Source organism: Danio aesculapii, chromosome 4 (genome assembly GCF_903798145.1).
Source record: "Danio aesculapii chromosome 4, fDanAes4.1, whole genome shotgun sequence".
Lineage (NCBI taxonomy): Eukaryota > Metazoa > Chordata > Actinopteri > Cypriniformes > Danionidae > Danio > Danio aesculapii.
This window is the reverse complement of record NC_079438.1, coordinates 57,546,850-57,573,518: the sequence shown is the minus strand read 5'-3', so window position 1 is coordinate 57,573,518 and position 26,669 is coordinate 57,546,850. Positions and strand designations below refer to the sequence as shown.

The following is a 26,669-nucleotide window of genomic DNA, read 5'->3' as shown; positions in this document are numbered from 1 at the left end:
GCTATAACTTGATTTTTTTAGTGAGTAAAACCTGTTGCTTTTTAAGTTATTATTTGATTTGATTGATTCAGTGAGTAAAGCTGCTCCTTAAAGTGATCATTTGATTTTACTTTGAAAAAGGTGAGCAAAGCTGTTGCTTTTATTGTTCTTTGTTCTAAGAATTTTCCTAATCCTAAAAAAACATATGTAAACATGTTAAAGATGAACCATCTTAACATGCTGTGTTTTAGGCCACTGAAGCAGGATGGCAGCTCAGGTCTCACAAACAGTGCTGCGGGTTAGAGGCTGAAGATGTTCAAAACCTCAAAAACGGAATTAATTTTCAGAAAAAACAACAAAGATGGAAATGTTACATCATTACAAAGCAAACGGCGAGCTGAGGGCGTGCAGAAGAAACCAGTGCAAACACCAGGGAGGACTGTTCATTAAAGACATCGAAGACATGGACGGCAGGTGGGCAGATACACTCTTTCTTAAAAATGAATTAAGAAATAACAATACAAGTTGAACATGCAGAAACTTTTACTTTCTTTCTTAGAGGCTTTGTCTTGTTTCTAGTCCGAATAAATCACAAAATTCTTTAATCAAGAAGCATTTCTAGACCATGTTTTTAATAAACATGCCTGTACATAAACCAACCACAAAAAAATGTGTTTGTCTTTTACATTTAAATATTTATTTAGCTATAATTGTTTTATTTAAATCCAGAAAAATCATAATAAAATGTGTTTTTAATAGACCTGCATATGCACTGAAAAAAATTATTCAAAGATGATTCCTTGGAGTTACTCAATTTTTTTTTACATTAAGTGGTTGCAAACAATTTATTTGTGTTGAATTTAAACAAACAAATTAAGTTGAACATTATTAAATTTAATTTGTTTGTTTAAATTCATACACAAATAAATTGTTTGCAACAGTTTTGCATGCAACACTTTTTTCAGTGTACATATAACAACCACCATCTATACAATCAACTATGTATAAATAACTTTTCATTTGCAATTAAAAATACATTGGCAGCAACCACAAATGAGTCCAAAGGAGAAGTGACACTGCAGTATCGGCTATTTAGATCAACAAAAGAAACTATCGGATAAACAAAACTGTCTGTGTGCGTTGTCTAAACGATTGTTTCAGCGCTCCAACTATCTCATTACTAATCAAACCGAGCAGTCTTGTGCTGAACTTGAGCAAAATGAACTCAAATATCTCATCAACATCTTTTCTTTTCTCCGGAAATGGACGTCTTCACCCACTCACACCTTCAACACTCACTGTGACGAAGATTGTCAATAATTACAGGAAAAGTCAAAGGGTGACTGTCATTACAACAGCTTCACACAGGAAACCTTTAAATATTGACATAAAAAAAGTTGAACATGTATTTATGAAAGTAGTAAATCCTATTATCCGCCTTTTAACAAATGCAAAATAAGTATCTGATATCCCTCAAGTGTGTGTGATGTTTCAGCTCCAAATACCACACAGATAATGTCTGATAACTCTTTAAAACTGACCGCTTTCAGGCTCTGACCCTAATTGTGCTGTTTTTGTGACTGTTGCTTTAAATTCAAATGAGACTGTGATCTTTTCAAAAGAGGGGGGCGGAGCTACAAATGCCTGCATGTCAGCATAGTGGCAGATTAAAACACAAGACTAACGTCCTATGCTAATGAGGGAGAGATGGTCACTAGTGGGCGGGGTTTTCCCCTCTGATGACACGTACAAAGGGAGAATGTCAATCAAAGTGATTCTGCAGACTGTTTTCATCAAGTCTGATTATAAACAATACATATAATACATTAATATCATTAAAAGCTGGATATATTCACACACTGCTGACACACAACTAGGCTTGAGCCGGTATTCGGTAATGCGATAAATCACGGTAATGAATATGCACGATATTGTTATCGCGGGCACTTCAAAATACCGTGAAAAATAATAGATCCGAATTTATATTCTTAGAACGCGCTTTAGCTTATTTTCCATCAACCGCTTGAAGAAACACTGCGTATATGCTGCGCAGAACTGATGCGCACTCTGATGTAAACAATCCCCACATGTAGAAGCACTGTGTGCACGCCGCCGCTGCCACCGCACTATAATCCTCACACGAAGAAGAAGCATGGCGGAAGGAGGAACGCTGCCGACAATTTATCCCCCTTCAAAAAAAAAGTCAGAGGTTTGAAAATATTTTGGGTTCCAAAAAAATGCAGAGGGATTGCTGATCGAAGAAGGTTTCCCTTTGCACATTCACTTTGATATAATTGCTCAAGTTTACTTTTATATTGTGTATTGTTTTATTTATATTTATTTGTATTTAAATGGTTGAAGTACCTTTAGTTAATTAAAAAGTTATTAAAGTTACTAAGTTGACAAAACTGAAGTTTTTTGTGTTTTTTTACCTGTTTCTCTAGTAAAATTACAATATCGTGATAATACCGTATACCGTGATAAAAGCTCAATCAATTAATCGCAGCATGAAAATGTGATACCGGCACATGCTTACACACAACTGTGTTTAAACCTCTTATAAGTGTCATTTTTGCATAAATGGACCCCTTTAATCCCTTACTGTACACACACATATAGCTCTTAAAATATGAAATACAGGGGAGTTCAGATTAAATACTCCAGATCCAAACTTATGAATCAAATCTTGTTTATAAAATAAACTTGTTTTAGATTATTTGCTTATTTAAGCTTGCACATATAGTACAAGTTTTAATAACTCATTTCTAATGACTGATTTCTTTCATCTTTGCCATGATGACAGCACATAATATTTGACTAGTACACTAGTATTCAGCTTAAAGTGGCATTTAAAGGCTGAACTAGGGTAATTATGCAAGTCATTGTACTATAGTGGTTTGTTCTGTCAATCAAAACAATTGATTATTTCTGAAAGGGGCTAATAATATTGACCTTAGCAGTTTTTATAAGTGTATCTATTTAAAAATTTATTTTAACTAAAAGAATTACAACTTTCTCCACAAAAAAATATATAATAGGAAATACTGTGAAGATTTGATTTGCTGTCAAACAGCACTTGAAAAATATATGAAAAATAATTTCACAACAACTTGTGCCTGATAACTGCATCTTCAACTGTAAATTTCACTGATATTTTATACTCTAAAACAGGGGTGGGCAAACTTGTCCTGGAGGGCCGGTGTCCTGGACAGTTTAGCTCCAACACTAATTAAACACACCTGAACATGTTAATCAGTGTCTTCAAGATCACTAAAAATCAATACGCAGGTGTGTTTGATTAGAGCTGGAGCTAAACTGTGCAGGACAGCGGCCCTGCGGGACCGAGTTTGCCCACCTCTACTCTAAAATGTGTTACTATTATTTAGCAGGTTTTGAGCAAGTTTTACAATTCAGTACTGCTGAAATGATTGTAAATCATGAATTATGTGTATTTGTTACAGAACAGTTCGCTGTACCAAACACTACTGGAAACTCAACGTGGCCACCATGCAGTATGTCAACCCTCCAGACAGCTTCATGCAGGACGAACTCGGTAAGATCACTAAAACGTTTGTTTTTGTAAATGAAGCAATGATAACAACATCATACACTGTTGTAAAATACTTTACGGCTTCAGTGGATGCACCAAGAACCTACAACAACTAAAGCTCTTTCTTTTCTAACTTTAGATTTCTAGAAATAAATCTGCCTCTGTATCACTGCGAGCTTTTCTTACTTGGAGTTTTTGTCTTGTTTCTAGTTCAAATATCTCAAAACTCTTAATTTTCTAGACAATTAACAAATATTGTCTTGTTTTTAGAAATAATAAGTCCAAATGAAGTGAGTTTGTCCTTAAAACAAGCTAAATAATCAACCAATTGGTTAAGCTTTCATTGTGATTTAAAAGGCCCTATCATGTACCCTGCGCAATAAGGCGCAAGATGTGTTTGGTGTGATTTGTTGCTATTTCTTACCAGTGTAACAGTAATTTTCACATTTTCCATGACATTGTTAAATAGCAAATCTATTTGCACCACCTTGTCTATAAAGGAGGTGTGTTAAGCGGCAGTGTTGGCGCATTGCTATTCTGAGGAACTGGGATGGACCACCCCGATGACCAACTTAAAGCTGGTCTAAAGTCCAGCGCAGAGCGCGTTAGTTATGTGCCTATGTAGGCCAAAATGCTTACACATTGCTTAATACACAAAGGATGTACAGCAATACACAAATATCTTTATAGATGAAAACAATTAAAGGATTACAATTATTGTTTACTATATAAATATAAAAACCACTACCTTCATGCCTTCTTCATGCCGCCATGCCTTCTTCACCTCGGGGAGCTTTATTTTTTTCAGTTTATTCATAACAATCTGCATCTTTATAATGTTATTATTATTATTATTATTATTATTATTTATTATTAATATTTATTATATGCATATCTATATTAGTTTTAATAAAAACAAGTTTATATTTGTCCTCCTGTGGGGTTTTGGAGATGTCTGCATCACCATATGGCGCATAAGAGCAGGACGTGTGTTTGGATATAACTCAGTTGTTTCACCACACTTCGTTATTGTTGTTGATTTATTCCTTTGCTGGAGATTAGAACTGAATTTAAAAATAGTTTTGAATCAAATCTTTGCACTTAACAAACAAGATTAAATATGTAGGCTAATGGATGTCTTCAGTGGAGTGAGTTTCCACCGTTTCCTTACTCCACCAAAGTAAAGGAGTAAAGTAAAGAGTCAAAGTAAAGTAAATAGAAAGTAAAGAGGCTGAATGGAGGAGGCTCATTCTCTCATTTTCGTGCTGTAGATGCTCTGTTTAACTGTTTTCTCGCTAGTGAAGCGTTCAGTTTTTCTTCTTACATTTAAGTCCGCCATGTAAATAGCGAACGCATCCATGGTGCGACACAACTGACTCTTAAAGGGAATGTGAGATGAAACACTGATTAGTTTAATGCAGGTTATGCTCAAAACACACTCAGAACTCATTAAGAAAATAAGCACAACCCTGTTGGACCATGTGCCGGCGCGCAAACCATGTTTCCATTCTTAAAATAGCAAAAGTGGATTCGGCACGCCCTTAATGCTTTTGCACCATGAGCTTTAGACTTTGCGCCTAGATCGTTAAAATAGAACCCAAGATTATTTAGCTTACACCATTGGCAGACTTAGATCAGGTTTCGTTACTGCTTTGTAGCACACTAGCTTAAACATCCTTAAAAATAACATACTGATACTAACATGGCACCTTGAATTATTCTTTTTAGAATGTTTACTCAAATGTTCCAAAAATGGAATGTTCCAAAAACAGACTGTTTCAAAAATGGAATGTTCCAAAAACAGACTGTTCCCAAAATGGAATGTTCCAAAAACAGACTGTTCCAAAAATGGAATGTTCCAAAAATGGAATGTTCCAAAAACAGACTGTTCCAAAAATGAGAGGAACATTTTTAATTGTTATGTGTCAAAAATGTTGTGTAGGCTAAATTGTCCGTAGTGTGTGAGTGAGTGAGTATGGATGCTTCTCAGAGATGGGTTATGGCTGGAAGGGCATCTACTGCGTAAAAAACATGTGCTGGATAAGTTGGCAGTTCATTCCGCTGTGGTTACCCAGGATTAATAAAGGGACTAAGCTGAAAAGAAAATGAATGAATGAATGAATGAATGTGTCAAAAACGGACCATTCCAGAAACTATGCTTTACTGAACATATGCTGTACTTGTAATAGATTTTCAGGCAAAAATGACACAGGTAGTCTATATATACAGTGCTCAGCATAATTGAGTACGCTCCATTTTGAAAATAAATATTTTTCTTCACTTCTTAGTGAATATAGGCAATGGATTTTGGTGCATTTAAACAGATTTATTAAACAGATACATTTATTAACATTTATATAATATTATATAATATTATAATAATATTATAAATGTATATCATATTTTTGTCAACAAACACATTTCGAAATTAAAAGATAATACAATTACATTCAAGCTAAATATTGCAAAAATAAATTACAACCTACAAAATGTCCATTTATTTTATTTATTTATTTATTGCTTCTCTTGATTTTTCCTCTTTTTTTAAATTTGTCTTTAATATTTTTCTATAACATATAAATTTGGCTGTACTAGTTTTGGTCTGTAACATAAGTTATTTTGTTAGATAACCTCCAGATCTGGCTTTAGTACTGACTTATCTAATGTATATGCACAAATATAATATTGTAGAGCTTCCTATTAAAATATAAGTTTAAAAGAGAGATTTGTGAGGGGGGGTACTTATTTATATGCTGAGCACTGTGTATAAAAAAAATAGATATGTATTAGTTGTCAATCAGATTGAAGTGAACCAAGTGTTGTCATGTTTGTAGAAGCAGTGCTGTCGGAAACTGACGGGAGTTTAGAGCTGCTGGAGCTGAATCCTCCAGACCCCTGGACTGCAGAGCCCAGAGAAGCACAAGATCTGCAAGCTGGAGAAATTACGGTAAAAATCTGACCCCAGTAGAGTATTAACAATCAATAACTGTGCACCGATATTGGTCATGCATCACTCAGAGAATCAAGAAGGAGAAGAGCCAAGTGTTTAATAAGACTTGGCAAACATTATCAATGAATTATTAATCACAACAGTAAAGTATTGTAGCTATAAGACTATGCCTAGTGTAAATATATAAGTCTTACCCAAGTACAGAAAAAGAAATGCCTTTAGTGTATTGAACGCTCCACCTGCCCGACTCAATACACACAAAATAAACACACGTTACAAAAGACAACACACACACACAAACATTGCATGCGTCATACATCACATCATAATCTGTTGCTTTCTGAGGTTAATACAACTCAAATACAGACTGTGTGCTCTGTAAGATAAACTTGGACGTTTTACAAAGGCGCCATTAAATCATACAAATGATCATCATTGTTGAAAACACAAAGCTGTCATGGGAAATGCAGCACAATGCTATTGTTTGGTGTGTGATCGATGTGGTTTTTATCTGTTTTACTCTCTGTTATCTGATCAATATGTAAGGAAGACAGGCCAGAGCACTGTAACAATCTCTTACATCAGCTTCAAAGCTAAACACAAACAAATCACCCCAAAAACATGTCCTTTGTATATATCATTAGTCTAAATACCCATAACCTAAACAGCTGGGTCAGTCATGTTTTTTTTCCAATTCCTTTTTATTCTATTTTAATATGTGCTTACACATTTCCATCTACCAGATATAACATAAACCAACAAACAAAACAAGAGGCTTCACAGTATTTTACCTCAGAATACAGTTTCACCTCTTTTACTAATCTTCTAAATCAGCATTTCCAACTCCACCACCTTTTAGAAACAACAGAAAGGTCCCCAAACTCTATCAAAAATGATGTGTTTATTTCTTAATATACAAGTTATTTTTTCCATTGACATTTCTGTTACCATCTCTTTCAGCTAATGGCCTATATTGGTGCACATATACTTTTCCAATTCATCTGTATTTTTTCAGAGCTTTTACAATGTACGGTAGATTGTGTCAAAGCAGTTTAACACAGAAGATCATAGTAATTTAAACAGTGTCAGTCCAGTTTTCAGAGCTGAAGTTCAGTTCTGTGTGGTTTAATTTTCACTGCTGAAAGTCTAAACACTGAAGAGCAAATCCATGCATGCCATCGATGCGGATTCATCGATCCAATTTAAAGAATTGAGTCGTTTCTCTTGCAGATTACATATATTCATAAATATATGCTCCGTCTTTTATAACTTGATCTCCTTGGGATATAAATGAAATAAAAAAATGACAGGAGACATTGTTATATTAACCTCAAGAATCTTTTCTATTATTTCTTTCACACCTTTCCAGAAGTTCTGTATTCCTTTACATTCCCGTTTACAGTTTATTGAGTCCCCTTTAAACTTTTCAGCTGTCTTCTGTGTTATTTGCATGCGCTGTGAGAAATTACAGCGCATTTTCTTAATGTGTTTGCGCTGTGAGAATTTGCAGTGTGTTTTCTTAATGTGTTTGCGCTGTGAGGATTTTCAACACATTTGCTGTCAAAGCAATGAAGATGTTTGTAATTGCATGTGTTTTCTTAATCTGCAGTGTGTTATGCTCTCTCGGCCACTGTAAACTTGACTGTTTTGTTGATTTAGACCTGAGGCCCTGTTTACACTAATACGTTTTAGTTTTAAACTGAGTTTTAGAATGAAAACAATCCGCGTCCACACTGGTGTTTCACTTAGTGTTTCTGAACAGCTCTCCATCCACACTATACTGCTGAAAACGCACATCACCTGACCACACACACACACACACTCTGGCATGCACTGCAGCATATCTAGAATGTTTACTCAAACGCTCCAAAATGGAATGTTTCAAAAACAGGAACGTTCCAAAAATGGAATGGAACATTCTAAATTGTGTCAAAAATGGAATGTTCCAAAATATGGAATGGAATGTTCCAGAAACTTGACTTTACTGAACATTTGCTGTAATTGTTATAGATTTTGAGGCAAAAATTTAGTAATAATGACGATGGCAAAACCATAGCAAAACTTATTAGTGTAAACGGGGCCTGAGTGGGTGCTGGCCAGAACCTTTCAACTATCCTCTTCCTTTACATTCTTTGTTAAAGTTGTCAGGCCAGTTTTTTTTTTGTCTCCACCTATAAGCACTGCTCCTCTAAAATGTAAAGAATATTCTAGTTTCTAGCACTCCTCTAAGACTTCTCACAGATTACTTCTCTTAGAGATCTTCTTGACTGCAGCAACATTCATTACTTTATTAATTTTTCTTCGCTTTAGTCCCTTATTTATCAGGGACCATCACAGTGGAATGAACCCCCAACTATTCTGGCATATGTTTTATGCAGTGGATGCCCTTCCAGCCGCAAGCCAGTACTGGAAATCACCCATACACACTCATTCTCACACACACACACACACACACACACACACACACACACACACACACACACACACACACCCATACACTACGGCCAGTTTGGTTTATTCAATTACCTTGTGTTTGGACTGTGGGGGAAACCAAAGCACCTGAAGGAAACCTACAGGGGAGAACATGCAAACTCCACACAGAAATGTCAACTGACCCGGCCCGACTCGAACCAGCAACCTTCTTGCTGTGAGGCGACAGTGCTAACCACTGAGCCACCGTGTCACCACATCTTCTGATACTTTACAGACTTATTTCTCAATATATTATTTCCTATACATTATATCAATTGCTTAAGTGACTTAGTAAGTAATTGTAAAAATGTGTCAGGTGCAACTTACAAATTTACACAATCTAGGTTTCAGTGCAATAGTTTATAACTGAAACTGTTATGTAAACTGTGTTTAACATTATAAGATTTAGAAGAAGGAGACAGACAGCCCAGGTATGACGATCATTAACCGTTTAGTAATGCAAATACTCAAGTTCAAGGCATGGCTGTGACTTTTGTCTCCATAAAAGTTCAGAGGAAAACTGCCAAGCGCCTACAGTATGAATTTGCACGGTGGCCGAGAGAGTTAACGCACTGCAATTTAAAAAAACGCATGCAATTACAAAAAAACAGCAAATACATGCATACATGCTACATGCAAATCCTCACAGTGCAAAACATTAAGAAAACGCACAGCAAATTCTCACAATCCATCATTATATATATTAACTTTTCTCTTTGCCATGATGACAGTTAATAATATTTTACTAGATATTCTTCAAGATACTAGTATTCAGCTTAAAGTGACATTTAAAGGCTAAATTGGGTTAATCAGGGTAAATTTAGGGTAATTAGGCAAGTCATTGTATAATTGTATCATTGTATAAATGTTCTGGAGACAATTGGAAACAAATATTGCTGAAGGGGGCTAAAAGTATTGACCTTAAAATTGCTTTAAAACAATTAAAAACTGCTTTTATTCTAGCCAAAATAAAACAAATAAGACTTTCTCCAGAAGAAAAAATATTATCAGTCATACTGTGAAAATTTCCTTGCTCTAATGAACATCACTTGGGAAATATTAAAAAAAGAAGAAGAAAAAAATATATATAAAAATCACACAATGTAAAAAGCTACTTTAAAACAATAGTGAGTAGATCCAGTGACTTAACTTTTATACTAATTATGCACATAGTTTATTTACTTAATAATTATAGCCAACTAATTTGTTTTTACAATGCAGGAGGGCTAAAAAATTTGACTGTGTGTTACTGTATGTTAATTAATGTTAAATTACCTTATCCTACCATACTTTTGCTTATACAACTGCCAATTTTAACCCTAAATTGTGCAGATTGTTTGTTTACAGTGTATGAATGTGTGTTTCAGCTGACGTACATCACTCATGCGTGTATGGAGCTGAAAGCGGGCGAGCGCAGGATGATGTTTGACCCGTGGCTCACAGGACCAGCGTTTGCCAGAGGATGGTGGCTCCTACACGAGCCTCCGAAAGACGCTATGGACAGACTGATGGAGGCAGATCTCATTTACATCAGCCACATGCATTCAGACCACCTCAGGTAGGCACCGGGGCAGCACTAAATATTGTTTTGAATGTAGTTGCGATGTATGAATCAGAAATAATCACACTGAATGATCTGCAATGCTAAAATGGAAATATAATGATCGGGAACTACAGTTCAGGACACATGAGATTTGCACTGTTTAACCCTAAAGCAGGGGTGTCCAAACTCTGTCTAGGAGGGCTGGTGTCCTGCAGATTTTAGCTCCAACCGGCCTCAACACACCTGCAAGGATGTTTCTAGAAAGCCTAGTGCGTGCTTGATTAGCTAGCCCAGGTGTGTCTGATTGGGGTTGGAACTTTGCAGGACACCAGCCCTCCAGGACTGAGTTTGGACATGCCTGCCCTAAAGGAATGAAAAATGTTCAATTGGTTGTATTTTTAAGACCTGCACAGTCAAAAATATCAAGAAATGCAGTTTTCTGTATTTTGTGATTCATGTTTCACCATTTATTTCTGCTTTTGAATTGCATTATGGGATCTTAATCTATTTTCCAACAACTTTTAACCTTGAAAAGGGTGAAAACGTGACTTCTATGAACATTTTTAATAGTTTGCTGTGACATATTGTCTGTGTTGGTGTTGTATATTATGCTATAAATACCTCGTAATAAGCTGCCAGTGCATTTACTGTTATTCTACAGACTTATTTCTCCCTCTATTATTATTTCTTATACATTACATTATTTTAAACGACTAAAATGTCACTAAAAGTCACTTTGTTAAACTGTGCAATTGAATATTCAACATCAAATGTCGACAAAGCAGAGATCAACATCCCATGATGCAATTCATCTCCTTAAATTAACAGCAAACATTAAAATATAGAAACTGTTAATGAATGCTTTACAGTATGTGTAAGATTTCAAGATAATTTAAACCATTCAGGTACAAGAAATGATTAAGTTTGTGGCTTTAACAATGATTTAATTATGTAGACTGTTAATGATGTTTGCAAATTACACAGTATTTAACGGCAATATGAGCTATGTTTTACTGTAGGACAGTTATGCAGTATGTTACTGTATTTTATAGTTGCATTCTGAAAATATTTTACAGCAAATATATACAAGACGGCAAATACATATACAGCAAGATAAATAGAAATATAGTGTTTTGCTGTGATTTACAGTAAGTGGCGATTTACTGTGTTACTTTATATTTGATTACAGAATTTATATATACTGTTGGACTCCAGAGAAAACCATAATCACTGTTTGTTTAATTGTTATCTATCCTCTATTGTATTTATCCATGCTTTTAATTTGTTTATTATATTTTATGCAGATGCACTCAAAATCCTCCCGAACAGTGTAAATTTGTGAATTATTTTCAATTCATTGTGTAAATTTACACTTACATCGCTGAAGAACTAAATTTTGCAATGTCAGATTTTTCCAATATCGTGCAGCCCTAATAAGCACATCATTTACCATATAGTGCATACATTATCTATCTATCTATCTATCTATCTATCTATCTATCTATCTATCTATCTATCTATCTATCTATATATATATATATATATATATATATATATATATATATATATATATATATGTTCTTCTTATTTTTATTTTCATCAGCTATCCGACGTTGCAACATCTCTCCAAGAAGCGTCCAGATATTCCCATTTATGTTGGAAACACTTCACGCCCGGTGTTCTGGTGAGACTCACATAAAGCTTTTCTTGCAAACCACATATAAAAAAAAATACTATAGTGATTTATAGTAAATATTGTATTTTTTTTATGATAGTGAAGTGTATTATACTGTCTTTATAATAGAATGTACAGCACTTTAGTAATGAATGGTTCAGTATACTGTGGTATTAACTCTAGTGAACTGATAAACTGTAAGTACTGTAGTATACTTTAGTTTTTACTACAATAAACTGTGGGGTATTGTAGTATAATACACACTGTAGTTGTAGAAAATTGGGTCATTTGTTCATATTACTATAGTTGTTGTGTTACCACAGCAAATATAGAATCATAACAACCGATTAGTTTAAGTACCGTACTATAGTAATATTGAAAAACACTACATTAATCCATTTTAATTGCTATTGACCTTATTCTTCATTGCGGAAGTGCGCACGTTTTTGCGATTGTTTTAGAACTTCCGATTCAGCTGCCAATGGGAGAAATGACTATGAATAATAAACGGCAGAAAACGGTTAAACTACTTACTCTACAAACAAGTATTTGCATGGCAATACAGACAAAATAGAATAATATAATAAGAAAATATCAGTTTGCAACATCAAGCAGCAAAACAAGCTGTTTTTAACGTCTAAAAATGAAGGGAAGTGAATGAGACCGGAAGTCTCGTGCCAAAATGATTCAAATGGCTGCGCCCTCTCGTACGCGGAGAATAAGGTGAATAGTATTTTCCTGATGTGGGATAATATAATTTATACTGTAAAATAAAAATGATGAATAATTTGCAATAATATTCCACATATTTGCATTTAAGCTGGAGTTTGAGTGGATGACGTGGAGTTTGAGTGGTGTATGTTTATATCTCATTGTAACCTATAACTTAATTTGTAATGCAATAATGTGCACCTTGTGGAAAGCTGCTTAAAAACAACAATTATTGTAAAAAGTGCTACGCAATTACACTTGAATTGAATTTAATATCTGAAAACTAATAATATATTAGCATTAATATAAATACTGTAAATATCAATCAATTCATTTGAATTAATCAGCCATTTTTATAACTGACTGCCATTTAATTAATATTATTATCATCTCAGCTAACTTTCAAATGTGATTTAAAGACCATCCGACAAAATAACAGCCTGCATTTTAATGTCATTGCAGGTATCTGGAGAAAAGCGGAGTGAATTTAACAAACATCAACGTTGTGCCGTTCGGCGTGTGGCAGAATGTAAGATACTCATGCTTTTATTTATATATTTAAGCTTTCAATGATGCTCATTTATTAAATTTGTCTCATTTTAAAGGTGGACGATCATCTGAGGTTTATGATCCTGATGGATGGCGTTCATCCTGAAATGGACACCTGCTTAATAGTGGAATATAAAGGTATTTTACTGGTGCTTTTCTTTCTCTAAACCTCACTCTGTTCTGTCTCACACTCAGGAAGCACTGATCACTTATATGTAACTTAATAGTTTAAATAATAATAAACTAAACATGTGATGACAGAACGAGGCTGCCTTTATCTGTGATGAGATATAAAGCACACGTTACAGTGAAGTTAACAGAAGTATAACGGCAAAGGCAAAGTTCAGCTGAAGGAAAGCAGTATTGATAATCAGGCTGTAAAATGGTGACAGATGGTAAATTACAGCTTAACAAACACACTCTTCAAATATTTGCCAAGAGATGTTTAACAAAGCAAGGATAAGCTACATGGTGTTTCTTATTCTATTAGTCTACTGACTTATTTCTTTTAGTTTGGCTGGAATAGTTTAAACCATTTAGGCACAAGAAATGATCAAGTCTGTGACTTAACCCTTTGATACACAAGCTGTAAAACCACTTCTAATGCACAACATGAGTCTAAAATGACCCACACACAACTCAAAGGTACTGTATGTACGTTTTTTACTCATCTAAAGCATAAGTATCATCATATGTTTGTAGATATTTCCGATACATGCCAAGTGAACATTCTTGTTTATCTGAAAAAAATGCTGAGGTCAGATATTCTGCTTTGAATACAAACTCACATTGAGTTTCGAGCCGGAACATGTCTTTGTTTTGGTTCTTGGAGGAAAACAGAGTATTTTGTTCATTCGGTCATGAAGGCTCTCAAAGCATGCGCCCGTGACTGAAATGCGACCTCTGGTGGACAATAGCAGACTCCGAAATGAGACGCAGATTCAGAGTTTTACGTGAGGTGGTTATTAATTAGCAAATAATATAAATATTACGAATGTAAACATTAGGTGAGCAGGCTATATTGTGACCCTGTGTCATGACAAGATTTGCAGTGATGAGCAATTTGGCTGTTTGCACCAGACAAAACACGACAGAAATGTAAATACAGCCATTCAGAAGCACAGAATAGTGCAAGGTAATGGTAAGGTTTATAATCTAATGAATACACATTAAAGCTCTTTAACATTTTAAATGTAGATGCTGAATCACTGGTGTGTGTTGGTTTGCACTAAGTCTCAGTTCTGAAGTTCAATTTCAAATGATTTATTTTATTTTCCAGATCTGAGGTGATCTGCTGCTGTTGCTTTCAGTAGTATGGCATAAAACAAGACATTCAAACTCACATCATTAGCATTTAACACTGAATTAAGCACATGAGGTGTGCCTGAGGTGAGCAGTATCAAAGTTTTCTGTTGTTCAGCTGTGAGAAGCTGTTTGTAATATATCAATTCGAGGTGTTGGTTAGGACAAAAACTCCTTTTAATATGGAAAATATTCCTTCTATCAAGTGTTGGTGCTTTAATATAGAACACGATTTAAATCGGGCTTGCTCCTGTTGGTCCTCAATCTGGCAACCTGCACTTACATTTGTTTTGATTTAGGAATGCAATACCTAGTTCAAGCACTGGGTGTCAAACTTACATACTGCGCTTAACTTTAAAGAGGCATATATTCCTGGGAAAATGGAGGAAATGGGTTGAATATATTTCAAATGGAAGACCTGATTTTGTTGCTATAAATCAATAGAAGATGCTCAACTAATGCTGAGTTTCCAGCATTGTTATTGCAGTGTTCAGAATAACATGATCCTTCAGAAAAGCAAAAAACAGTAATAAAATCCTTCTCAAGGTCACATGATCCTGAATACGGTCGACTGCACCAGACCAAATAATGGCCGTCTTCCTCACGGTGTGGATCTGATGATGAGTGATTTCGCTGGCGGTGCCTCTGGATTCCCCATGACCTTTCATGGTGGAAAATACACCGGTAACTTACTCACACAGCAAGAGCTTTACACCAAAACTGTGATTTCTCTAGCTAAGTGATAGAACTGCATTAAGTAGCATGTCATTTACATATTTCTAACATGCCAATATGATTTAAGCATGACTTACTTTTTAATTAGCATTTTGCTAGCATGTTTTTTTTCTTTTGACAGAGAGCTGGAAGGCGGATTTCATCAAGAACGAGAGGAAGAAGCTGTTGAACTACAAAGCGCAGCTGGTCAAATCTCTGCAGCCGAAGATCTACTGTCCGTTTGCTGGGTATTTCACTGAAGCTCATCCATCTGACAGGTGCAGTTAATGTTTAACTATAGCATGAATGGATGCATTTGTAGTGTTCACTAACAGTAACATAAGCCCTTGATTGTTAATAACAGGTACATAAAGGAGACAAACACGAAGAACAGTCCAGCAGAGTTGAACGAACTGATAAAGAAGAACTGCCTGAACACTTTAACCTGGACTCCTCTACCTGGATCTGTCCTGGATTTAGCTGTGGCTCTGAATAACCAATCCAATGGGTGCGTTTACAATGGTTAACATTTAGTATTTTGATATAGCTTCAATTTATTAGATCAACGATCCGTGCCAGAAGATCAGATGCTATTTATATTGTTATTGTGTTTTTGCCATGTTTATTATATTTGTTTTGTTCTGTCATATAATTAGTTTTAATGTCTATAATTAGTTTTATTTGGGTTTCTGTCATGTTAAAACATCAAGTTAAACATTCCTTAACATCATACACTGATATTTATTATTTGCATGAAGAGCATGTTGAAGTCAACTTATAAAACTTGTCAGAAACATGCAAATTCATGCTAAAAACATGTTAATACATGCTATCCATATGTGCTAAAACATGGCAGCAACATGTTAATTCATGCAGTTTAAATGTGAAACAACTTAAAACATGAATAAATTCTAGCAATGTCTGGTTATGTTAGCATTTTGTCAACAACATGCTTAAAACATGTTAAAACATCCTATCCATATGTGCTAAAACATGGCAGCAACATATTAATTCATGCTGTTTAAATGTGAAACAAGTTAAAACATGAATAAATTCTAGCAATGTCTGGTTATGCTAGAATTTTGTCAACAACATGCTTAAAACATGTTAATACATGCTATCCATATGTGCTAAAACATGGCAGCAACATGTTAATTCATTCTGTTTAAATGTGAAACAACTTAAAACATGAATAAATTATAGCAATGTCTGGTTATGCTAGAATTTTGTCAGCAACATGCTTAATACATGTCAATACATGCTATCCATATGTGCTAAAACATGGCAGCAACATGTTAATTCATGCTGTTTAAATGTGAAACAACTTAAAACATGAATAAATTATAGCAATGTCTGGTTATGCTAGAATTTTGTCAGCAACATGCTTAAAACATGTTAATACATGCTATCTATATGTGCTAAAACATGGCAGCAACATGTTAATTCATGCTGTTTAAATGTGAAACGAGCTAAAACATGCATTAATTCTAGCAATGTCTGGTGATTCTAGAATGTTGTCAGCAACATGCTAATTCATTCTAAAAACATGTTAATACATGCTATCCATATGTGCTAAAACATGCTAGCAACATGTTAATTCATGCTTTTTACATTAAAAAAGCTAAAACAAGCATTAATTCTAGCAATGTCTGGTGATGCTAGAATGTTGTCAGCAACATGCTAATTCATGCTAGTTACACATGAACATAAATGTTTTGGCATTTGCTAAAATATTTATCATGTTTCACTAACATAATTTAACATATTGCTACATGCAAAACTGAACATGCAGCTGAAACATTTCACTGTTGTTGCAGACCATGGGCTTGCATGTTTCAGTATGTTGTTAGCAGAAATTAGCATGTTAAAATGTGCTGGCTATACTAGAATCTTGCAGAATCTAGTGGCGTGTTAGCCGTGTGCTAATAAGCAATAGGAGCATGTTAAGATCACATTTGTGACTGAATTAGAATGCCATACATCCGTCATTTCTGTTTTTCCATCTGCATGATTTTATTTTGGCAGAACTGCCATCACTGATCCGCCTCACGGCACAAAAATCTACAAAGACAGCTGGGAGTTTGAGCTGTATTTGGATCAACTGAACACCTCCATTTCAGCTGAAATCTTTAAACACAAGCACTGGATCCAGTATTATTATAACTGGGCAGGATTCAGCAACTACAATCTGGTTATCCGGGTAATTAAATCACTAAATGTCATACATTACACATATTAATTAATATAATTTATTCTATTCTATTTATGTAATTAATCTTAACATGCTAACAGCACATTAAACACATACTTTTCAATATGTGTTTTATATATTGTTTAACGCATTAGCCACGTGTTAAAACATGAAAAATGTTTCAGCAACGTGGTAATTTATGCTAGCACTTGATAAGCAAATCAGCCGTGCAGTAAAACATGACAGCCATGACCTAAAAAACATAAAATGTTTTAGCAAACATGCTAGCAACGTGTTGAAAAATGTTAGCCATGCATAATAAATATTCTAACATGCTAATTTTTCTGCTAACAACATGCTAAAACATGCAGGCCATGGTCTACAATAGTGAAATGTTTCAGCAACATGTTAATTTATGCTAGTAGCAACATGTTAAATCATGTTAGCAACGCTCATTTTACTAACAACATGTTAATGCATGTTAGCATGCACTAAATATTACAAATGTTTTAAACATGCTAATTTATGCTAGCAACGTGTAAAACATGTTAGCCCTGCATTATAAATATTCTAACATTCTATTTGTTGCTAAAACATGCAAGCCATCTCCTACAACAATAATGAAATGTTTTAGCAACATGTTCATTTATGCGAGTAGCAGCATGCTAAATCATGTTAGCCATGTTCATTTATGCTAGTAGCAACATGGTAATGATGTTAGTCTGTACTAAATATTAGAAATGCTTTGAACATGCTAATTTGTGCTAGAAATATGTTAAAACATCTTAGCTCTACATGATGAATATTCTAACATGCTATTTGTTGCTAAAAGCATGCTAAACATGCAGGCCACCTTCTACAACAATCATGTTACCCATGCTCATTTATGCTAGAAACATGGTAATGCATGTTAGCCTGCACTAAATATGACAAATGTTTTTAACATGCTAATTTAAGCGAGCAACATGTTTAACATATTACCCATGCATGGTAAATATTCTAACATGCTATTTTGGGCTAATAACAAGATAAAATGTGATAGCCATGGTCTGCTACAATGTCTCAGCAATGCGTTCATTTATTCTAGTAGCAACATGCTAAATCATGTTAGCCATGCAATAAAACATGATATTTTAACAAGGTCAAATTTTATGTTAAAACATGATGAAAGACGCAAGCCAAGGTCTGCAACAACAGAAACATTTCAGGAGCATTCATTTGTGCTAGCAATATTGCTAAATCAAATTAGCCATGCACTATAACAAAAAAATATATCATCAATATGTTCATTCATGCTAGTATCAACATGCTAAATCATGTTTGCCATATGTATATATGATAAATATTTCAACAATGTCAAAATCTAGGCTAAAAACATGCCAAAACATGCACTACAACAGAAAAGTTTCTGCAACATGTTCAATTATGCTAGTAGCAACAAGCCAAGGTCTGCAACTACACATATTTCAGCATGTTCATTTGTGCTAGCAACATGCTAAAACATGTTAGCATGCATTACAACACAGAGAAATGCTTCAGCAACATGTTGCTTTATGCTAGCCACAGATGTGCTAAAGTGTTTCTCCTTCAGGTCATTGAGACGGATGATGATTTCCAGCCCCTGAATGGAGGTTTTGATTATCTGGTGGATTTTCTGGATCTTTCTTTCCCCACGGCACGACCAGAGAGAGAACATGCATACGAGGAGGTGATGTGACAAGTACACCACACTAATGAAGCACACTAAATGCTAATGTATTAATAATACAGTTAAGGTTTCAGGCTGTGTACAGAACAAACCTCTGTTATACAATGACTTGCCTAATAACCCTAACTATAACCTAACTAAGCCTTTAAATGTCTCTTTAAGCTGAATACTAGTGTCTTGAAGAATATCTAGTCAAATATTATTTACTGTCATCATGGCAAAGATAAAAGAAATCAGCCATTAGAAATGACTTATTAAAATTATGATTAGAAATGTGTTAAAAAAAATCTTTCCATAAAAAGAAATCAGGGAAAAAATATACAGGGGGGCTAATAATTCTGACTTCAACTGTAAATCAATTCTGGAGTGTGAATAATTTCGTCGTTAACTGTATGTGTGCTTGTTTTCAGATCAAGAACCGTGTGAATGTGATGAGGCATGTGGTTGTGAATGGACTGCTGTGGGACGATCTGTACATCGGCTTCAACAACAGAATGAGCCGAGATCCAGACGTTTACCATCACAAGTAAAACACACACTACACAATACAATAAAATTACATACGTTCATTCATTATTCTTCAACTTAGTCTGTTATTTACTCGCCACAGCGCAACGAACCGCCAACTATTCCAACATATGTTTTACACAGCTGATGCCCTCGCAGCTGCAGTACTGGGAAACATCCATATACACTCATTCACACAAACATTCATACACTACGACCAATTTAGTTTACCCAATTCATTTACAGCGCATGTGTTTGGACTGTGAGGGAAACTGGAGCACCCGGAGGAAACCCACGCCAACACGGGGAGAACATGCAAACTCCTCACAGAAATGCACATTGGCCCAGCTGGGACTCGAACCAGTGACCTTGTTGCTGTGAGGCCACAGTGCTAACCACTGAGCCACCAAATCAAAAATTAGATCCATATCAAAATGGAATTATTATGGGAATATGATAACATTTACAAGCTGGGAAAAAAGAACAAAGGAGAAAGATATTAAAGATTTGTATTAATATAATTTGTAATGGAATAAGCTTAGTTACTCATGAAATATGTTTTTATTTATGGAAATCTGATGTAAAATTATGTCATATATGTATGTTAAAGGTCTTCACTTTAACTTTGGACTTTCCCTGTATAATCTATCGGTATACATATTTAAATAAATATATATATAAATATATATATATATATATATATATATATATATATATATATATATATATATATATATATATATATATATATATATATATATATATATATATATATATATATATTAGTTTTCAGGCATAATTGCCTGTTGCAGATATTTTTATTTTAGTTTTGATTTGTAACATATTAGATATTTATTATTCATTTTAATTTAAAACATTTGACAATTTTAACTCAACTATTTCAGATTGTAATTTTAAAAGTTTTAGATAACAAGATAAATAAAATAAAGATTTTATATCTAATATTTATCATTTTTGCTTAATTAATGATGCCTCGTATTTTAGGTAACAATAAGAATATGTAGTTTTAGAAGCTTTATTATGTACTTTTGTCATTTTTTGCTATTATTGTTTTATAAATATAAATAAATATATATTTTTTTGTATTTTAATCAGTCATTTTAATACCTTAATATTAATACTTAATTTTAAATATATTATATTTCAGTTTGTTATTTAGGTAATATATACAGTGTACGTGTTATTAACAATACATTATTAATAAACTTTATTTTATATATAGCGCCTTTAAAAGTAGCATTTCAAGGCAGTTCACAGACATAAAATGCGCAGCAGTAAAGGATACATACAACTAAATTTTAATAATAAAAATTATTAAAACATAACAAAATAATAATAGTAATAGATCTAAAAATCAAATAAAAATCAACTAAAATCAAAGACAATCCAAATTATTACATAGTATTAATAATAATTATTTAATCCAACACACATTTAATTTATACACTGTAAAAAATGATATGATCAATTAGTCACGCATTACAGCATCTGTTTTAGTTCATTATAACTTACTAAACTAAGTTAATCATCTTCTAACTTAATTTTATAAGTTATGCAAGCTGTTTTAAGTCAGTTTAACATACAGTATTATAAGTTCAATGGACTCATAGGAATAATTTGATTCTGCTTAAAAATAAAGCAACCAGGATTTTTTTTTACAGTGTAAGAAAAACTACTTCAGATATTAAGTCTCATTTTCTAAAACATGTATACAAAATAAAACATTTTAAATACATTTAAAGCAAGCAAGACTTTTATTTTGAAATATTTGCAAGTAATTTTGCTTCCTAATTTCTTTTGCGTCTTTATTTAAGCACATTTAGGGATTTACACTCTATAGCAAGTCAGTTCTGCATGCTAAAAGAAAAAGAAAAAGCTTAATTTTGGTGGAAAAACACTGAAATTCAGACAGAAATGTGCTTATTTATATTTATTATTTATTCATCTTTTATATTTTATCAGGTTCTGGAATCACTTTCAGACTGAACTCCCTTTTTCGGCTCCAGATTGGCAACATTTCCTTCAAAACTGCAGCCAAACGCAGGAGAATGGGAGCAGTAATGGATGCAGCGTCTCTTAACACTCTTAATTTGTCTGGTTTTGATGCCTTCAGACATTGATCACTGCTGCCTTAAAAGGACGGTTCACCAAAAAATGTCTGCACAGGATTTGTTATGACAATGATGTGTAAAGATTGCTTATTTGCACTGGTTGTGATTTTTCTGAACTTTTATACCAGGTTAAATGTAATTTATTATTGTCATGTTGCTAATTGATTTCTTTAAGAATCCCTGTCATTAGGTTATTTATAAAGAAACGCTTCAGCACTTTTCATTCCTCAAAACTTCCTCAAAGCTGACAGAAAATGTGTGATTTAAAATCTCATAAATTAAATAAAAAAATTATGAATTATTCATTTAAAAAGTGTAATTATTTGAAATGATTGATTTTAACTCTAATCCTGTACAGTAATTTGTAATAATAAAAAAATTAAGTGTTAAATAAACTTTTTATGGAAGCCTTTTATAAAGTAATTATATCTACAGATGTGCTGTTTTGATAATGATTTAATAATAATACAATAATAATATTGTGATATTAGCGTTTCATTTTTCAGCTTGCATAAGTTATTTTATCTATCTATCTACCTAAATATCCTTGTAATTATTTATCCATCCATCCATCTATCCAATTATCGATCCATCCATCTATCTATCTATCCATCCATCCATCCATCTATCTATCTATCCATCCATCCATCCATCCATCTATCTATCCAATTATCTATCCATCCATCCATATCTATCTATCTATCTATCTATCTATCTATCTATCTATCTATCTATCTATCTATCTATCTATCTATCTATCTATCTATCTATCTATCTATCTATCCTATTATCGATCCATCCATCCATCTATCCTATTATCGATCCATCCATCCATCCATCCATCTATCCTATTATCGATCCATCCATCCATCTATCCTATTATCGATCCATCCATCTATCTATCCATCTATCTATCTATCTATCTATCCATCCATCCAACCATCGATCCATCCTTCCATCCAATTATCGATCCATCTATCCATCTATCTATCTATCTATCTATCTATCTATCTATCTATCTATCTATCTATCTATCTATCTATCTATCTATCTATCCTATTATCGATTCATCCATCCATCTATCCTATTATCGATCCATCCATCCATCTATCCTATTATCGATCCATCCATCCATCCATCCATCTATCCTATTATCGATCCATCCATCCATCTATCCTATTATCGATCCATCCATCTATCTATCCATCTATCTATCTATCTATCTATCTATCTATCTATCTATCTATCTATCTATCTATCTATCTATCTATCTATCTATCTATCTATCTATCTATCTATCCATCCATCCATCCAACCATCCATCCATCCATCCAATTATCGATCCATCCTTCCATCCAATTATCGATCCATCTATCCATCTATCTATCTATCTATCTATCTATCTATCTATCTATCTATCTATCTATCTATCTATCTATCTATCTATCTATCTATCTATCTATCTATCTATCCACCCATCCATCCATCATATTTCAGCCTTATATCAGCTAATAAAAGACAAATTCTGATTAACAATATTGAAATTAATTTATCTTCTTCTACTCTTCTATCTTCTTCCTCATCTTATCTACTACATTTTTGTCAAATACTATTTCAGATAACATTATAATATAGTTCAGCAAATATTTACATCTCAGCATCAGTTTCAATGCACACAAATAAATAACTGCTTTAATAATAACAGCAGATGTTCTGCAAAAACATGCTACTTCCATCACTTCACCGGCGGAAGAGCTCAAATAAAGACGTGCTAAAAATATGAAAGGTTTTCCATGGGATTCATTTTTAATTTTATCAGTTTATTTCTGCTTTTGATTTACATTTTGAGATATTGTAATCTTTTCTCCAACAACTTTTAACCTTAAAAGACTGACAAAGTGACTTTTATGACCATTTCTGATAGTTTACAGTGCTATATTGTCTGGGCTGGTGTTGTATGTTACGCTACAGAAACCTTGTACTAAACTGCAGCACATTTTCTGTTATTTTACAGACTTATCTCTCTTTATTTTATTATTTCTTATACATTATATTATTTCAAACTACTAAACTGTCAATAAAAGTCTCCTTGTTAAACTGTAGAGTTGAATTTTCAACATCAAAAGTCGACAGAGCCGAGATCAGCATCCCAAACTGCAATTCACAACCGTAAATAAACAGAAAACATTAAAACTGTTAATTAACAAATATGTAAAAGTCTTCACTGCATTGACGGATGGTGAAATGCAGTCTTTAACCCGTGATACATTGCGGTTTTGGCCTCAAATATAAATAGACTTCCCCTGACATCCAGCAAAGCAGAAGTGGGTGCATGTCAGATGTGTCAGAAATGAGTGCGTGTTTTCAGGTGTTGATCTCGACTTGCTTTCTGCTGGGTGTTTTCTCCAGCGAGTCTCTATTCGACATCACAGATCGGGCGTTCATCGATGAATGTGTGCGAGAACACACCCAGAACCGCAGCAGCGTTTCTCCCAGCGCAGCTAACATGCGATACATGGTAAATAACCTCAAAATACACTCATGACATCACTGATAAAAAACGATTCGTTGGATTTACTTACTTTTTTTTTTTACTTTTACTTACTTTTTTAAAGGTAAGTGGTTGCAAACTGTTTATATGAGTCTAAACAAATTAGATTCAGTAATGTTCAGCTTCATTTGTTTAAATTCAGCCCATTTAAATCCCATTTAATATTCAGTTACTCTAGGAACTGCCTCATTATGCACTGAAAAAAATTATTCAAAGATGATTCCTTGGATTTACTCAATTTTTTTTACGCTAAGTGGTTGTAAACAATTTATTTGGGTTGATTTTAAACAAAAAAATTAAGTTTAATTTTCTGAAATTTATTTTGTTTGTTTAAATTCAACACAAATAAATTGTTTACAACAGTTTTGCAGACATCATTTTCAGTGTGGACACTTTTCTGACTCATTTAACGTCATCAGCATCTTAAAATCCTTGAAAGTTTTTTATATTTAGATTTTTTTAAAAGTATGAACATGTGTGTGCATTTGTGTATGTATTATATCATCTTTGCATCAAATTACAATAAACTAATCACCCATTGTGAGAGGTGTTTCTAATGCAGAGTCTATGGGTGCAGGACAGTAAATCTGACATTTTTCTTTCTTCTGGCTGCCTCACACTATTTCTAAATGTCTTGATAACACCATCATGGAGTTTTTCATTTATTATTTCAGCAAATAGGATTGTAAAAAAATGATTTGTTGGACTTTCTTATTCACTCCGCTCTGAATTTACCCAAATATGACGACTTCTGCTACTGAGAAAGCTGGAAATGTGTTCATACAGAAAAAAAACGGTCACTGCTTCTGGTTCATGCGGATGTAAGCGGTGCTCCCCAAATCAGGACGGTGCGTACTGGCGTCATTTGCGTCTGTGACGTTTCAAGGAGATCAACAGCTGAGTTAAAGTTGTAATGAGCCAAAGTCTTTAAAGGGATGTATTTTCTTGGTCATGGGGGAATTTTGGTGTTTGATTGCTGGTGCTGCTGAGTCGCTGGCCAAGGCTACCGTGCCAGGATGTGGGCATGATGTTGTGGGCGAGAGAATGACTGGGAGGGATAATTGGTAGTGCTAGGATTTCGGCGGCCGCTGTTGACTTTCCAAATGCTGTATCCCACGTCCAGTAACAGGTAAGCGGGCCAGCGCAGTCTATTATCACGTTCTGTACATGAAATGCTGAATGACGACGGCTTAATATTTAGCTGGAGTAGTATTGATAGTAGCTTATGTTTTGATTGCTGTGTGGTGTTTAGTTATTGGTGTTATGCATTTATATTTATGAGATTTACTGTGTGTATTATAACTTTGGGTTGATGTCAAGTGATGATGTATTGCACAATTACGGTTGATACCCCTTGTTAAATGCCTAGTGGTTGTCATTTTAGTTGCCTTAACCAATCATGCTTATGCAGTCTGCTAAAATCTATATATTATAAACATTGTGAACATTTTATTTCCTATTTGAGATTATTGTGTAAAATAAAAGTGAAACTAGTATTTAAGTGAACTGAGTGTTTGAATTTTGCTTGGTTATCGTGGCCCAAAATAAATACATTATTTTGTCCAGAAAAGAGCTTGTGTTTTGTGTTTAAACACTGCACTTAAATTGGCTTTAAAGGTCCGATGAAGGGTTGTTGCTAGATGAGATACAGGAAGTTAACGAGAATTATTTAGGTTAATTAAATTACCTATTAACTGTATTTTATTAATGTCTACCCCTAACCCCAACCCTCACAGTAAAGACTGATTTATACTTCTGTGTCAAATGCACGCGTATGGTCCAGCGCAATCTTCACGCAATTGCAATAAACGTTCAGAATAAAACACCTGGTCACGCCGATCAGTCGACGCAGAAGTATAAATCAGCCTTGACGTAAATTAAACAGCAATTGCACTGAGCATTGTTTATGTTATTTATTAAATTACCCAATAAATTGTATTTTATTATTGTCTAACCCTAACTCAACCATCACAGCAATGTAAAAATAATAATTATTGTTGTACAGAATCACAAAAATGATGCTATATTGACGTGTGTATCAGTAGCTGTATCGTATCTACATTTTACCCCCGTGAAGAGCTTTGAAATGTGCATTTTATTATTTAATGTTTGATCTCAGCTGAAAAATGAAGACA

The 26,669-nt window shown here is 33.9% G+C and overlaps 2 protein-coding genes across 5 annotated transcripts in view; both read left to right on the top strand.

The window, feature by feature from the left end:
* Positions 1–244: 244 nt before the first annotated feature.
* On the top strand, positions 245–23,989 carry cmah (cytidine monophospho-N-acetylneuraminic acid hydroxylase). Its single transcript, XM_056456222.1, is given in 16 exon segments — positions 245–277; positions 279–354; positions 357–453; positions 3,441–3,532; positions 6,364–6,476; positions 10,319–10,509; positions 12,098–12,178; positions 13,343–13,409; positions 13,486–13,567; positions 15,278–15,415; positions 15,588–15,723; positions 15,810–15,953; positions 17,471–17,645; positions 19,228–19,344; positions 19,755–19,870; positions 21,835–23,989. Coding segments are annotated over 16 exon segments (1,776 nt in total). The 3' UTR covers positions 21,953–23,989.
* Positions 23,990–24,091: 102 nt separating this feature from the next.
* glipr1a (GLI pathogenesis-related 1a) overlaps positions 24,092–26,669 on the top strand; it is a 10,436-nt gene continuing 7,858 nt past the window's right edge. The window contains exon 1 of one of the 4 annotated variants that reach the window (XM_056456227.1): positions 24,092–24,501. In XM_056456227.1, the coding sequence (XP_056312202.1) occupies positions 24,316–24,501 (186 nt within the window). In that variant the 5' untranslated portion in view covers positions 24,092–24,315. The remainder of the gene's footprint in view (positions 24,502–26,669) is intronic. The other 3 variants (XM_056456226.1, XM_056456225.1, XM_056456224.1) reach the window with 3 other exon arrangements.